At 37.1% G+C, this 16,264-nt stretch overlaps 1 protein-coding gene across 1 annotated transcript in view; it reads left to right on the top strand.

The window, feature by feature from the left end:
• Nucleotides 1-16,264, top strand: part of LOC136879310 (uncharacterized protein KIAA0825) — a 149,124-nt gene that overhangs the window by 85,279 nt on the left and 47,581 nt on the right. Inside the window, exons 9-10 of the mRNA XM_068229054.1 lie at nt 4,930-5,028; nt 11,804-12,102. Coding sequence (XP_068085155.1) covers nt 4,930-5,028; nt 11,804-12,102 — 398 coding nt within the window. The remainder of the gene's footprint in view (nt 1-4,929; nt 5,029-11,803; nt 12,103-16,264) is intronic.

The raw sequence follows: 16,264 nt of genomic DNA on the forward strand, positions 1-16,264 counted from the left end.
TGTCATACATTGCTTATTAGAATCAACATGGAGCAACAACTTGCATTCTGGTGATAACTTGATTTCACAGACGCATCCATCGAACTAACATAGAGAGATCTGCATGGACAACTTTCACAGAGTCCTCTATCGGGCTGGCATAGAAATATCAGTGCCGGGCTGAGTGTCTCAGATGGTTGAGGCGCTGGCCTTCTGACCCCAACTTGGCAGGTTCGTTCCTGGCTCAGTCCAGTGGTATTTGAAGGTGCTCAAATACATCAGCCTCGTGTTGGTAGATTTACTGGCATGTAAAAGAACTCCTGCGGGACTAAATTCCGGCACCTCTGCATCTCCGAAGACCAAAAAAAGGAGTTAGTAGGACGTAAAGCAAATAGCATTATTAGAAATATCAGCAGAGAAAACTTTCACAGAGCCTTCTACCGGCAAATACAGTTAACTGCAATGCTATAAGCATCATATTATTTGAATAAATTACTATTTTTGCAAATAAAAGACTTAATGAAAGAAGTGATATTTTTCTAGTAATTCTGAGATGGAGACATTTCTTTTGATATATAATGCATAGTGGTATAGTGGTTTTCTCACAATTTTGTGTAACACATTCAAATTATATATATAGATTTTTTACTCATTTCTAGAAAATGTCAAAGTTCAAGAGTGGGAATTAAACAGTACAAGAATATTTTTTGATTTCAATTTACTGTATAGAGTTCTAATAACAGATGGCACTAAAAGCCAGATCTTGTCTTTTGATCCGACTTGAGTTTTCCATTGTCCTGTACTAAAGAGTTTCCCTAACCAATATGTAGAAAAGGTTTCTTGGGATGCATCACATACATTATTTGATCAAAAGTATATGGATACCTTCTCGGAAATATAATTATGATAACCTCTGAGGCACAGTACCAAGTAAGCTCACTTTGTGAAGCGCTGGCTCTCCGAATCATGAGATCATGGGTTGAAACCTGGCAGAGGTAGTTGGCACTTCATGTCATATGATGTCAGTATGTAAACATTCTCTGGTAGTACATTTGGTGTTTACCAGAAAAAATTAAAACTCAGTCATATATTGCCCAAGAAAGATCCATTTCTCTGCCAACTGGTAGAGTAAAATAGAATATTAAAAATAAAATGTCTGCAAATGGTAGCTGAGGCTCTCATTAGGTTCACTGAACTCTCTGTCACTGTGTATCTAGATACTACCTTGAACTTTCAGTCCAACATTTTCCTCAGCATCTGCCGTTCCATTTTCTCGATGTCTTTGATGTTGGTAGTTAAGTCAATGTCTCACTTGCGTAGAGTGCTCTTCTGGCAGGACGACTGTGTGTAGTGATGGAATTTGGCTTTGTGGAAGTGATTTCTCGCTGATTAATAATAATAGACAAGATATCACTCTATGGTACCACACTGCCAAACATGTTTTTGGTGATTTTTCAGAAATACTAAGTGCTAGCACGGTCAATTAAAGATCAATAGCGAGTGGAAAGATTACTGAGGAAATTAGAAAAAGAATACAACAAGCAAACAGCTTCTACCAGAGTGTAAGGAGTATTTTGTGGAACCAAGATATCCCGAAGAAATGTAAGAAAGTATTATATTCAACCTATTATGAACCCATACTAACCTATGCAGCTGGACCATGGACTACAACAAAACGAGAAGAGAGTAGAATACAGGCAGCGGAGACGAAATTCCTAAAAGGTATTGAGGCCAATACCAGAAAGGATAGAATTAGAAATGAAGAGATAAGGAAAAGTACAGGAATTTGAAACTTCAAGACAGGATAGAAACAACAAAGCTAAAGTGGTATGGGCATATGATGAGAATGGGAGAAGAAAGGGTGCCAAAAAAAATCTTTTTTTAGAGAAGTTAACAGGAAAGAGACCACGAGGAAGACCCCGAAAGTGGTGGACAGATTCAGTGTGGGAGTGCATAGAGTAAAGGGGAGGAAAACCAGAAGATGTACTTAAAAAAGGAGAAGAGTTGTGGAGAGACAGGCAGCGATGGAGGTCCTTGATTCACAACCCGACCCACGAAGCCGGAAACGGGAAATGAAGAAGATGATGGTGATGCAAGTGGACAAGTAACGATAGTACCAGTTGTGATTGGAACAACAGAACTGGTGCATAACACCCTGAAACAGTCTCTGAAGAAGTTTCAGCTGCCCATATATCTGAGTGGAGACTTCCGAAAATCTGTAGTTCTCAGCACCTGCAGAATTATGTATAAGTTCCTCAGTAGAAGTTCAGTGAAAATTCAGAAAGTAATGTAAAGTATGATTGTACTTAGTGATTATTTATCCATGCAATTGTGCTGAAGTACCAGATGACGTATCTGTGAGCAAACTTACTACTACTACTACATAGTGCTCATTAACATAGGTAGACCTCCTCTTGTCTTTATGACTGCTCAAACACCACTGAACAGATTCAGGTAGTGTTCTATTCCATCTTAAAGTTGTTCTATGTATTCAGCTCATGGCTCTTGCATACCTTATTGCAAATTTTAATTATTTATGAGGCAGACAAGTCTACATTTGGGAACTTGACACAACAGTTTCTGTGATAGGAAATGGCAGTATAGGGTGGTGATGATAACAGTTATCTGTGTTATATTAGGAAACTAGCTGTTATACTAGCTAACTGTAAATATCACTTATACGCTGACGATATCCAATTGTTTATTCATACCAAGCCGAATGACATACAAGAAGCAACCATGAAATTAAACGAAGACTTATTTAACATTAACGAATGGACTAGTAGCCACTGCCTGAAAGTAAACCCATTAAAATCGCAAGCCATCATAATAGGATCTAGAAAAGCGCATGCCAAGTTAGAAAGCATCAACATACCGGTTGTCAAGATCAATGAAACACCTATAGCACTGAAAGACTCTGTTAAGAACCTTGGAATAATTTTTGATAAGTATTTAAGTTGGTCAGAACACGTAACAAAAATTTGTCAACGTGTATTCGGTTCATTACACTCACTATACAAACTGAGAGATTTTCTACCTGTCAAAACCAGGAAACTGCTCATTCAAGGACTAATACTACCAATATTTAATTATGGTGATGTAGTCTATAATAACATAAGTTGTTCACTTGGTTCTAAACTTCAACGGGCGCATAATGCCTGCATTCGATTCATTCTAAATGTTCCGCTCCATTCCCACATCAGCCCATTCCTCCATCAGCTGTCCTGGTTAAGATTATGTGATAGACGTAAATACCATGCTGTTTCTCTTCTTCACAAAATACTGCGAACAGGTAAACCACATTATCTGAGAATAGATTTCAACTACCTCTCTCCCTCAGGCAGAACACCCTCAAGGTCATCAGTACAAACCCTGCAGTCCATCCCCACTCATCACAGTAGTACGTATAACAAGTCATTTGTACCGGGGACCATACGTTCCTGGAATTCTCTCCCGGCTGAAATTAGAGACATAAGCAACCTAAAGCTATTCAGAAGAATGTGCTGGAAATTTTACCTACACTCAGATTGATTTACTCTTAGAAGTACCCTTAAATTTTAGATTATTAAGTTAAATGTATAAAATGTCAATGTAAGGTTAGAAACATTATAGTTTATATTTTTCGAGATATAGCTTTAATAATAGTAAATATTATAAATTAATTTTAAAATGTTAAAATGATTTTTATGATGCTTTACATTTCATACAAATTACATTTCACATTAACTTTAAATTATAATTAACTTATTTTTAAGTAGTTATAATGTTCAGTATATTATGTTTATGCAGGAGGATAATTATATGGTTTGGCATAATAGCAGGCTTCATAGCCTGAGCCCCGCCATGTACAGAAAGACATTAATAAATAAATAAATAAATAAATAAATAAATAAATACCTGCCATTAATGGAATTATCACAATTACATTTCTGTCAACTCCTCATATTGTTCCTGACATTCTGAGGCATGTAGGCGGACATCCTCTCCTTGTCAGCAGCTTGTTGTGACATACTCATCTCTTGGCTCTCTCTGGTTCTGTGCACTTTTATCTTTTTTTAAATTTGATCCTTTTTTTGGTGTGTAAAAACTCGATATCAGGTTAATATCCATACAGACAGATGTAGGGGCTGCCTGGCCAAGGCGGTAAAGGCGTGCTCGGTTCACCTGGAAGGATGTAGGTTCGAATCCCCGCCAGGATGTCGTAAAATTTAAGAAACGAGATTTCCACTTCCGGAGGTGCATATGGCCCTGAGGTTCACTCAGTCTACACCAAAAATGAGTACCAGGTTAATTCCTGGGGGCAAAGGCGGCCGGGCATAGAGCTAACCATTCTATCCCATCAAGTGCTGAGGTTACGGATAGTGGAAGCCTTTACCTTCCACCCCTCCAGGGCCCTTCATGGCTTGTACGGAGATAACTTTTTTATTTTTTTAAATTTTTTTACAGATAGATGTACAAGGCATTTAAAATGTTGCCAGTATGATCTCCATTGAAACTCTCCCTAGAGTTAGTTACCGGCCCTTGGACAAATTTTCAGACAACCGCCACTGATATTTTCCTTACATTTTTACTGTTAACAAAAGAGTTTGTAAGTAATATTCAAAGTTTCAGGTTAACAGTAAAAAAGTACAGACAGAAAAACAATCATTTTACATACCTAGCTATATAGGTGGTCAGCAAAACTTGAAAAGATGCAAATGAGAACAAAAGCCACATCTTCATCAATTTACAATAACTTCTTGTTCTTCCTTTCTCCCCCCCCCCCCCCCTTTTTTTAAATTTACATTTTCTGGCTTGAAAATGTTACCTCTAATCTGCCTTTTTTTGTATTATTAATGTAATGTATTTTTTACTTAAAAACATTTTTAATTGATATAATACTTTAATGTCTTTCTCTGTAAGAATGAAATCATTTAAAGAATACAGTTACTTAATGACTGTTGCCCTCAGGTGTGGAACCAGAGTCGACCACCATGGTTGGAAGCAATCTTACGTCCTCTGGAGGATGGTCTCACGCCTGTTGTTCAGACACTTCAGTCTGCTGTTCAGGTAATTACATAAAATATATGTTTCAGTTCTATTCCTTTTATTTGTAATTAAACCTCAGATGAGCTCTCATTTGACTTATTTTAAGAAATGATCATGTTTAAACTTCCTTCTAAACATAAATCTACCCTCTATGGCTGCGGTTACAGAACATCTCGCTTCTACTAACGCTTTAACTCTAGTAGCTAGTAGATGCTGTTGCGATTGTTCTCAGTAGTTTACTGGATGCCAGTCTGAGCGAGTTCTTAACAAGCGGTAGAGTTTCCTGTAGCTGAAGAGTTAATGTTATATGAAAATAGTTTTCTGAAATCTAGATATTTACATAGACGAAAGAATTCAGTGTACCCAATTTATGAAAATCAGCGTGAACTCTGTGAATTACATCATCGCATAGAATGCTTGATGGCGAACAAAAATTCTCGAATAATTCTATTTCAGCAGAAAAGAAACTTGCAGTAACACTGAGGTAAGGGAATTGATGAAATTAAAATATTTTGGATTATCATATAATAATATTTTATCTATATTTTCTTTCATATTATACATAATTCTTTAAGTGTTAAAATCTGAGTGGAATGGAATGAACTCTAATTGTCTTCATGTATTAATTTTTCACAATTAATGATTACCACTCTACTGACAAGCTTCAAGTGGTGCTAGGAAACTGACAGCTATCTAGCGCCAGTAAAGTGAATGATAAAAAGAGAATTTCAAACGCTTCAGCACTTATTCGTATTCGTATCAGAAGCATACATTTTACATAGTATAATGGTACTTAATGACATACATATCAAATAGTGTCTGCCCAGAATTTTGCCAAATCACGGGCATTAGGTGTCGCATCCATCAAGTCCTCTATTGTGCAACTTAAAGGACATTTACTACAGTTCATGAAATGGGCTGTGGTTTGGTCTTCACCACATTCACATTGTCTGGATGTGCCAGGAAAGCCCCACTTTACCATATTGATTCTTGATCTACCAACCCCAGTGAGAAGCCTGTTCAACGATTTTCACGTAGACCAATGTTCCTCGTGTCCTGGGGGGAGATGTTCAATTGGTAGCATCCAACCAGCAAGTTGAGGATTTCTAGTTCTCCATAATCTCAACCTTGTGGATTGAGCAGATTCGTTTAAATCTTCAGTTGTTTTCTGGAAATTCCTCCTAGACCTCAATCTTCAGTGGGCAGGTTCATATCCATTCAATGGATGTGCACATGAGGCAAGTGCTTTAGTTCTCTCATTCATGGATGCAACTTCTCTTCTTATATCTGGCGGGGCGATTCCAGCCAAACAGTAGATTCTATCTCGTGGAGTTGGTCTCAAGCAGCCAGTAATGAGTCGACATGTTTCATTTAGAGAAATGTCAACTTGTTTAGCATGACTTGATCTGTACCAAACAGGGCAAGCATACTCTGCAGCGGAGTAACACAGAGCCAGGGCTGTAGTTCTCAACGTCTTTGGATGTGTACCCCAATTGGTTCCAGACAACTTGCGAAGGATGTTATTTCTAGCTGACACTTTCTGTTTGATGTTCATGCAGTGTTGTTTGTAGGTGAGAGCACGATCCAATGTTACACCTAGATATTTAGGTGTTGGGCAGTGATCTAGTTGAGTATCTTCCCGTACTACCTGCAATTTCCTTGACGCCTGTCTGTTCTTTAAATGGAAGACACATACCTGAGTTTTAGACGGGTTAGGCTTCAATTGGTTTCCTCTGTAGTAGTAGGATAGTTCAGAAAGAGCTTTAGCACTAAGCAATGTTCATAAAATGTAGCACTAGCTGGTGCTAGCTCGCATTAGTGATAGGATTGTTGATAAAATTAACCATAATATGTATTATGTTTGATCCTGGATTGACTTGTCTGAATCTTATAAAGAACTATTTAAAATAGTTTTTACTCGAGTCCGCCTTGTCAGTACACCTTGTAATGATGGAAAACTATTTATTTTACCATACATGTTTTGGGAAAATCATCCATTCCCTTCATCAGTGATGTCACTGACATGGTAAAATAAATAGTTTTCCTAATCATTATAAGGTGTATCGACAAGGCCAACTCAAGTAAAAACTATTTTAAATAGTTCTTTAATAGATTTAGTGATGGGATATTCGATTCATTTGATTCCGTTCATGTTACTGAATTGATATAGTGATCCGATTCACGGCTCATTAGAGTCACCGTTCCTATTGATGTCTGTGTAGTTTGAATTGTTATGACAGCAGCAATAGCATTCAATGCTCACTGCTGCCATCTCCTCTTAATTCTATGAACTGCTTTCCTATGTGCCATCCAGCTTTCAGATTAAGGTTCTGATGCAATCCACCACTTCGCATCAAGTTTTGATGTTACAAAACCTTTCCCCCATAGTGACAACTCCATGAAATAAGTATATAGAATTAGATGAAAAATATGAGTATTTGTTCACACAATCATCAATGATTTGCATTTGGTGCTATTGCCCAGGTGGCAAATTCCCTATCAACTGTTTGCCTAGTCTTATCTTAAATGATTCCGAAGAACTTGGAAATTTCACTATATTCACAGTTTTTTGATTCAACGTCTTTTTAGTTGAGTTATTGCGTCAGGCGGCACACTTATTTACTGTTCACGTATACCAGTGGTCTCTGTGATTTGATGATTGAAATCTTGTGCAATGATATGACATATGAATTGAAAGAATCCTGAGAGGTTCTTCCCAATATAAAACAGATCATGAGCATTGCTTATAGTGATAGGGTAGGCTAGAGAGCTGAGTTGAATTAATTGATGAACATCAACTAAGTTATAATACTAATATTCATTAAACTAATAAATAGAATAACTAATAGACTACCTACTTACTAGCTACTTTGGCAGTTTGTTTTGACTACCTTTTTAACGCTACAAATAAATCCAACTGTTATTTAAACCTCCATGTAAGAAGAGAACAGTGAATGCAAGTGGGTATTATTTTCAAATGAGCTGACAGCAGGAGTCTGTTATAGCGTACGATTCTTTCAGTGTGCCATTTCTGTGACTAGATTCATTCAGACACTTGAATGAATCGATACACTGCTTCGAATCATACACTCAGGAGCCAACATTAGCTTGAACGGGTAGTCGCTAGTTGTTCCTTCACCGCAGTCTGTGGTACTCTCATGTTATGTCAGATGTAGATAGGGCTTTATTTCACTCATTTCATACTTCATTAAGAATTAAGAAGTAATTTCTTTCTCTACTACAACCTAATTTAATTTAAATTATTTCTAGTACCAAACAGTTGTAATGTCATCTACAGGATGGCACAGGGAAATGGGAAATTATGAAGTAACATAATTTGCATGAATAAGCACAGGATAAAATATATTTTTATTAACGAAAGTACATGTATACAGTATTCCATTTATGTTTTCATTACAAAATGTCACAAACTGTCACTTTACTTCTAAAGATTGGAAAGGTGTGCTTGCTCTAGCATGTCTCAAGGAATGGCAGTGATTTTGTCTTCAATCTTCTGTTTCAGTTCATGGATAGTTGCAGGACATGAGCGGTACACATTACTTTTAAGATGTCTCCACAGAAAGAAGTCACAAACACTAAGATCAGGTGATCTCACAGGCCATGGAATGTCGCTGTTACATGAAATAACGCGTCTTCCAAACAGTTGATATAGATGTTGATTCCCATAGGGAACGTGAAATATTTGTCCCGAATTAGTAAATTTATAATACCAATATAGTTGGTCCATTATTGGACATTATAAATTTTCCAGCTAACTCATTCCTGGTTGCCAGTGTTTCACCCCAGTGTGCCAAATTGGGCTCATCAGTTGGTAAATAGTACACCTACCAAGACGCCTAGCTAGGTCATATCATGGAGGTCACTGCATAGGCTACTTGGAGCTAACGGCAGTGCCAATGCACTATGAGAGACTTTGTCTCATTTTCAAAAATTGATGCCTGCCTAGCCATCAGATGATCATCAGCCATGCGTCTTGGTAGGTGTGCTATTTACCAACTGATGAGCCTAATTTGGTGCACTGGGGCGAAATGCTAGCAACCAGGAATGAGTTAGCTGAAAAACTTATAATGTCCAATAACGGACCAACTATATTGGTATTCCAAACAGCTGGGGAAAGATTTCCATCGATTGTCGAGCAGCATGTGACGTGGCTCTGTACTGCTGAAACCACATGTTTTTGATATTCAGAGCATGCAGTCTCGCTGTAAAGAAGGTTTCAAGCATATCAACATACTGAGCAGATGTTACGGTTATTGCAATGCCATCCTCACTTTCAAAAAAAGTAAGGCCCAGTGATGCCATGACATAAAACAGCACACCATACTGTGACCTTGGCGCTATCTAATGGATGGTCGTGCAACTCACTCGTGCAGTTGTCACACTATGCCCAGTAACGAAAATTCTGTTTTTGGGCTTCATCTGATATCCATATGTTGTTGAGGAAATTGGCATTCTTGTTGATTTTAGCCAACACCCATTTGCTAAACTCCCTATGCAACACAGGGTCTTGTGCATTTAATTTATGCACATCTGTATCTTGTAGAGGTGGAATTTCAATTCGTGTAGTATTCTTTGTACGCTTTGTCACCCATTCCCTAGCGCAGATGCATACTGTCGAATGGAGCGGCAAGGGCTCCTCTTGATGGAAACTTGAACAGCTGCAATGTACTCAGGTGTATGTACCGTTTGATGCCTGCTGGAGGCTTCCGTTTCAAGGCTGAACCATTTTCTTCAAAATTACACACCCACGTTATAATCGCACGAGCAGATAGCATACGTCCGTGACGTCCGAGCTGGTATCGCTGTCGAAATAACCATTGTGCAGCTGTCAGACTATCACCCTGCTTGTAATACGCTCTCATGTTCTGCACCACTCTAATGCTGCATGATTACTAAATGGCAATGTGTTCACAACTGCCGGCAGTACAATAATGACAAACGCTAACATTCAGAATTTCCCATTTCCCTGCACCACTCTGTATAAATATTATATCGTTCTTGTTTAAAAAGTTTACTGAAATTATTGGCCTCTATTCTGTTAATTTCTTCATACTGCAGGTCATACCTGTCTGCTAACTGGTTGGTTTTATTTGTTACAGTGAATATGTTCTGAATAAATATACACACTATTGGTGTAAGTTTTAATGCCAAATGGACATGTCTTGCTGCGAGTTTTATTGTCTAATGGTAATGTTTTGCAGTAAGTTTTAATATCTAAATGTCAAAAAGATCACTATGTGCACTATCATCCTCAGAACACAGAATAATACATCACCAGTTTCTGTGAGACATTCTTTGCAGCATTGCTCAAGTAATCCATCTGAAAGCATGTCTTCCAGATTTTTTCAGGTTTCACCTGTAATATAACGTTGCTCTGCAACAATATTCTTAATGAACCCCTAGAATGAAATGTTACATGTTGAGAGGTCAGGGCTTGGAGATTACCAGTCAAGTGGAACTGGCAGTGAAGGTGTTCCACGGCCAATCCAGCATTCTAGAAACATCTTGTTGAGATTTCTTGAACCAAAGTGGCAAAATGAGGAAATGCTCCATCTTGCTTAAACCACATTCTTCCTTAATCCCTCAGGTTTTAAACAGGGGTATGAACCAGTTCCTTAACATACAAAGATACTGATGTTCGATGAGAACTCCATTAAAAAGAAAAAAAGAAAAAAGTGGATGGTAAATTTGTCTGCTGTCCATGCCAGCCTATATCATGACAAGAGGAGGGCTACTCCCAATGTCTTCATAAAAATAAGGATTGGCCTTTTATCAAAAGATGATATTCTGTTACCAGGAACTCCTGTATCTGGCTCATTCATTACGAACAATCATTTCACTTTGTTTCAGGATTGTGTCACACATCTGAAGAAGTGGACCATACACTTCTTTTCTTTTATTCAAATTGTTGTTGGATAATTCTCAAACACTTTGGACAGTAGTTATGTTTCATGTTCTTGTGTAGAGTTCAGCAGATCATTTCCTCAATAAGTTCACTGGTGATCTTTCCACTGATTCTGCAAATTCCCTGCATTGTTCCCCTGTTTTTTATACTCTACCACTTCTTGGTTTATCTTCTACACTGCCAGTAGAAAAGAGTTTCTGTTCCCAATGCAAAAGTGTTCTCTTTAGAGGAGGCTCTTGTCTGAATCACTGCTAGAAGTCTGAACGCACCTGTTTCAGTGTTTTTTCCTGTTCTTGGTCTCTTAACTAAGGTTAAGTTATAAGTAGGTTCCCACCTTCCAATACTTATCCATTTCTATATAACAGTTTTATTAATTACATGATATAAACCAGCTTAATCTCTAGGACATGTTTCGTTCTGATTATGGAACATCTTCAGCTAAAAGATTTGACAAAATGGCACGAAATCTACTACTAATTAATACCCTATATACAATTATTTATATCTGACTTTTGTCAATATTTCACTTAACTGCTATCTCATTGTAAAATGTCAACACTTATTTTGTTTACAAATTTATAAAAATTCTTTAGGTGTTTGTCCGCAAGTTCATATTTCTCCACTGGCCAGTGACCCACTGACTTTATAACACTCTTACAAAGTTCATCTCTCTCGGAGTTGAGTAATTTACACTCCTAAAGAATATTGTCAACTCTGTGTGTGTGTCTCACATAATAGTGGTTTTATTATTTAACTGCATCGCTGCACCTATGTCAATTTACATCTAAAAGAGAATTAATTAAATAATTAATTCATTACTTTATTTACTTATTTATAATATATTTTGAATTACTTCTTTTGTTACATCAGGCAGGTGCCACATTAGATCAGGCTACTTCCCTAGCTTTAGACTGCCTGTGCCATCTGGCCGATTGTCTTCCACCATCTGTTCTACGAGCTGCAGCACTTCTTGAAGATGCTATTCCAGCAGATGTTCATCCCATGGCTGGCTCTGTCTTACTGCAGCTTCTAATATCTGGATTATATTCCCAATTAATTGTAAATGGGGAGAATACTGACACAGCATTGTGTGAGGCACTTTGTGGCATTGATCAAAACAGTCGTCACGCAGAAAAGATTCAAGCATTTTTGCAAATTGTAAAGGAATGGTAAGTCTGAATTATCATCGCCTATACATTGAGAATCAGGAAGTAATTATAGGTATTATTTCTTGCAAAGCATGCAGTAGTTTCAAAAATTTTCTATATCAAAACTCTGTAAGAATTAAAGATAAGGAATTGAAAATTTATGTGATGTGAAGAGAGAGAGAGAATTGTAAAAATAAAGAACATCATTTTTAAATCAGTGGGATATAACTGAAGTGTGTCACAAGGCTTTATACTGGATCTAAATTATTTAATAAATGTAAAAATACATTTTAGGATGAGGTGCTGCCCTGAATTTGAATATCCTGTGTGAACAAGTAGCAGTACCAAGTTCTGACTCTAGGTGGCTCTTGGCGTATGTTTCAACTTTCTTTTTTACAAGCTGCTTTATGTCGCACTGACACAGATAGGTCTTATGACGATGATATGATAGGAAAGGGCTAGGAGTGGAAAGGAAGCAGCCATGGCCTTAATTAAGGTACAGCCCCAGCATTTGCGTGGTGTGAAAATGGGAAACCATAGAAAACCATTTTCAGGGCTGCCGACAGTGGGGTTCGAACCCACTATCTCCTGGATGTAATGTTTCAACTATTAGTCTCCTAAGAGTGATCCTCGTAAGTACAGGTGTTTGCAAGTTTCTTTACACCCCGTTCTTGTGCTTGTGTGAATTTTGAATGACTGAAGTTAAGGAGCAAGGAATCTGAATTAAATTTTTATTTAGGCTCAGTAAAACTGTGACCGAAACCCACTGAATGTTCAAGGATGCTTTTGGTCTGTGGTAAAAAAACAAAACAAACACATGCCAAGTTCACAGCAGCAGCAATAATTGTGATAATTTACTGATAATTACTTTTGACCTTCAAGGAATTGATCACAAGGAGTTCGTTCCACTGCATCAGACTGTCAATGAGAAGTTTTATGAAGACATTTTGAGATGCATCTATTTTTGTAAAAGAGACCAAGTCTCTCAAAGTGCTTTGGCACTACCTGTGGCTCCAAGTAACCTACACAGTGGCCTCCACTATATGCACTATCCATGCATCTTTGTAGGTTTGCTAGTTATCAATTGATGAGCCCAAATTGGCACACTGGGGCAAAACGCTGGCAACCAAGAATGAGTTACCTGAAAAGTTTACAATTTCCAATAACGGACCATTTACATTGGGAACTACAAGGGGTATGTTCCGAGCTGTGAATGGAGTAATGGTGTGGAATGGCATTAGTAGACGAATAAGTATGAGTGGTGTTTTTAACAGGCAGAAATATCACAATCTATATAATTATATAAAATAACCTGTCCTGACTGACTGACTGACTGACTGACTCATCATCACCGAGCCAAAACTACTGGAAATAAAGAAATGAAATTTTGGGGATACATTCATATTAAGATGTAGGTGCTCGCTAAGAGAGGATTTTTGGATATTCCATCGCTAAGGGGGTGAAAAGGGGGGTGAAATTTTAAAATGAGTGTATCTATATCTCAAAACTTTAAAAGTTTACAGATGTAAAATTTAGTATTTAGAATCATCTTTAAAAATAAGGAAACACGTGTTTTCTTGTTTTCGGAAAATCCCAATAGGAGGGGTGAAAAACGGGTTGAAAGCCTTTAATCACGATACCGGTACTTATATCTCAGAAACTGAAGATATTACAGACCTGAAAATTGGTACTTTTGATCTCTTTTAAAAATAAAGAAACACGTATTGTTTTTGTTTTTGGAAAATGCAATTAATGGGAGGGTGAAAAGGTGGGGGGGGGGGTGAATTTTTAAAATTTTTAAAATCTATATCTCAGAACTTTGAAAGTTTACAGATGTAAAAATTGGTATTTCGAATCTTCATTAAAAATAAAGAAACATGTATTTTTTTTTGTTTTCGGAAAATCCCGATAGGAGGAGTGAAAAGGGGTGAAAAAGGGTGAAAAAAGGTGAAAAAGGGGTTGAATGCCTTTAATGAGGATACTTATATCTCAGAAACTGAAGATATTGCAGACCTGAAAATTGGTATTTGGGATCTCCCTTAAAAGTAAACACATATTTTTTGTTTTTGGAAAATCCAATTAATGGGAGGAGGGTTTGAAAAGGGGGGGGGGGTTAAATGTTTAAAATGAGTCTATATATATCTCAAAACACATATTTTTTGTTTTTGGAAAATCCAATTAATGGGAGGAGGGTTTGAAAAAGGGGGGGGGGTTAAATGTTTAAAATGAGTCTATATATATCTCAAAACTTTTAAAGTGTACAGATGTAAAAATTGGTATTTAGTATCCCCTTTAAAAATAAAGAAAAAAATATTTTTTTTTCAGAAAATCCTAATAGGAGGGATGAAAAAGGGTGAAAAAGGGGTTGAATGCCTTAAATGAGGATACTAATATCTCAGAAACAGAAGATATTACAGACCTGAAAAATTGGTATTTGGGATCCCCTTTGAAAATAAAGAAAAATGTATTTTTTTTGTTTTTGGAAAATCTAATTAATGGGGGTTAAACAGGAGTGACAAATTGGGGTGAATTTTTTGAAAGACTATATCTACAGTATATTTCAGAAATGTTACAGATGTAAAAATTGGTATTTGGAATCTCCTGTAAAAGTAAAGTAACATAGGTGATTTGTTTTTGGAAGCTTCACTTAAGGGGAACTAAAAAGGGGGTGAAATATTTTAAAATGAGCATTTCTACAATATATCTCAAAAACTTAACATGTTACCAAAGTGAAAAAAAGTATTTTTTATCTCTGTTGAAAATAAAGAAACATGTATTTTTTGTTTTCTGAAAAACCACTTGGGTGGAGGGGTAAAAGTGACTGAAAATGGGGTTGAATTCTTTTGATTTGGATACTGATATCTCAAAAGCTGAAGATGTTACAGACGTGAAAATTGGTGTTTGGAATCAGCTTTAAAAACAAAAACAAAAAACAAAAAGCGTTTTTGGCGAAATCATTTCGGGGGCGGGGGTGAAAAGGAGTTGAATTTCTTTTATGTGGACACATATCTCAAAAACTGAAGATGTTAGAGTCATGATAATTGGTATTTAGAAGATCCTTTACTATTAAAGAGACAAGTAATTTTAACGGGAAGTTCACTTGGGAGGCGGGGGTGCAATTGGGGGGGGAGTGTGAAAGGAAGTGAAAAAAGTGAATTATTTTTATGGGGATACTTATATCTCAGAACTGAAGGTACCAGACTTGAACATTGGTATTTGGAATCTCCTTTAAATATAAGGAAACACACCTTCTTTTTTTTTGGGGGGGGGGGGGAGTAAATCAACTTAACGGCAATGGGGTGAAAAAGGAGTTGAGACCAATTGATTTTACTGTTCATAATGTACTTATTCTGATCATAAACTGATCATTTTTAATCTTTCCTGGGTTCGTTTTCAAGAACCATCTTTTCCTTTGGAGTACAAAAAGTTAGATTACAGTAGATTCTCCTGGCATATAAATAAAAATTTAAACACATTTGAAATAAACTATATGAATGATATTGACCGTGCAATTGTTCACCTCTACAATAAGGTAAATAATTCACGGAAGTATATAATTCGTGTCGCCAGAAATCTTGTGCACTTGCTTACTCGCGACGATGGTGCTGGTCACATTGTCAGCAATGACAATGGCAGAGGATGTAATTTATCACCAAGTAGCTGTCTTGCATCTTGCTGTGGGTTCCAGACCATCAATAATAATAATAATAATAATAATAATAATAATAATAATATTAATAATCTGGACTGTCGTCCAAATGTGCGGACCACGCCGGGAACAGTTCCTGGCTGGGTAATGACTATGACTACAGTCTGGCTGCGGGTTCAGTACCGTCAAGGCACCCAAGACGACACCACGCCAGATCTCCTCAAGGATTTGATCCATATTAAAAATGCTCATAGGAAAAGATGGCAAAGATTTAGGGACCCAACTGACCGGGTGGGATACCTAGACCTAGCCCGGGAAGTACAAAATCGATTGTTGGAAACAAAGATCGAAAAATGGGAGGAACTTTGCCGTAATCTCTCAGAAAACAAGTCAGATCACGAATTTTGGTGGATTCTCTCAGAAAACGAGTCAGATCGCGAATTTCGGCGGATTATATGTAAAATGTTAAGCATTCAATTATAAATTTCAGTATAATACCGTTGCGAAGCACGGGTATATTGCTAGTATGAAGAT

The sequence above is a fragment of the Anabrus simplex genome, chromosome 8, assembly GCF_040414725.1.
Source record: "Anabrus simplex isolate iqAnaSimp1 chromosome 8, ASM4041472v1, whole genome shotgun sequence".
Taxonomy (NCBI): domain Eukaryota; kingdom Metazoa; phylum Arthropoda; class Insecta; order Orthoptera; family Tettigoniidae; genus Anabrus; species Anabrus simplex.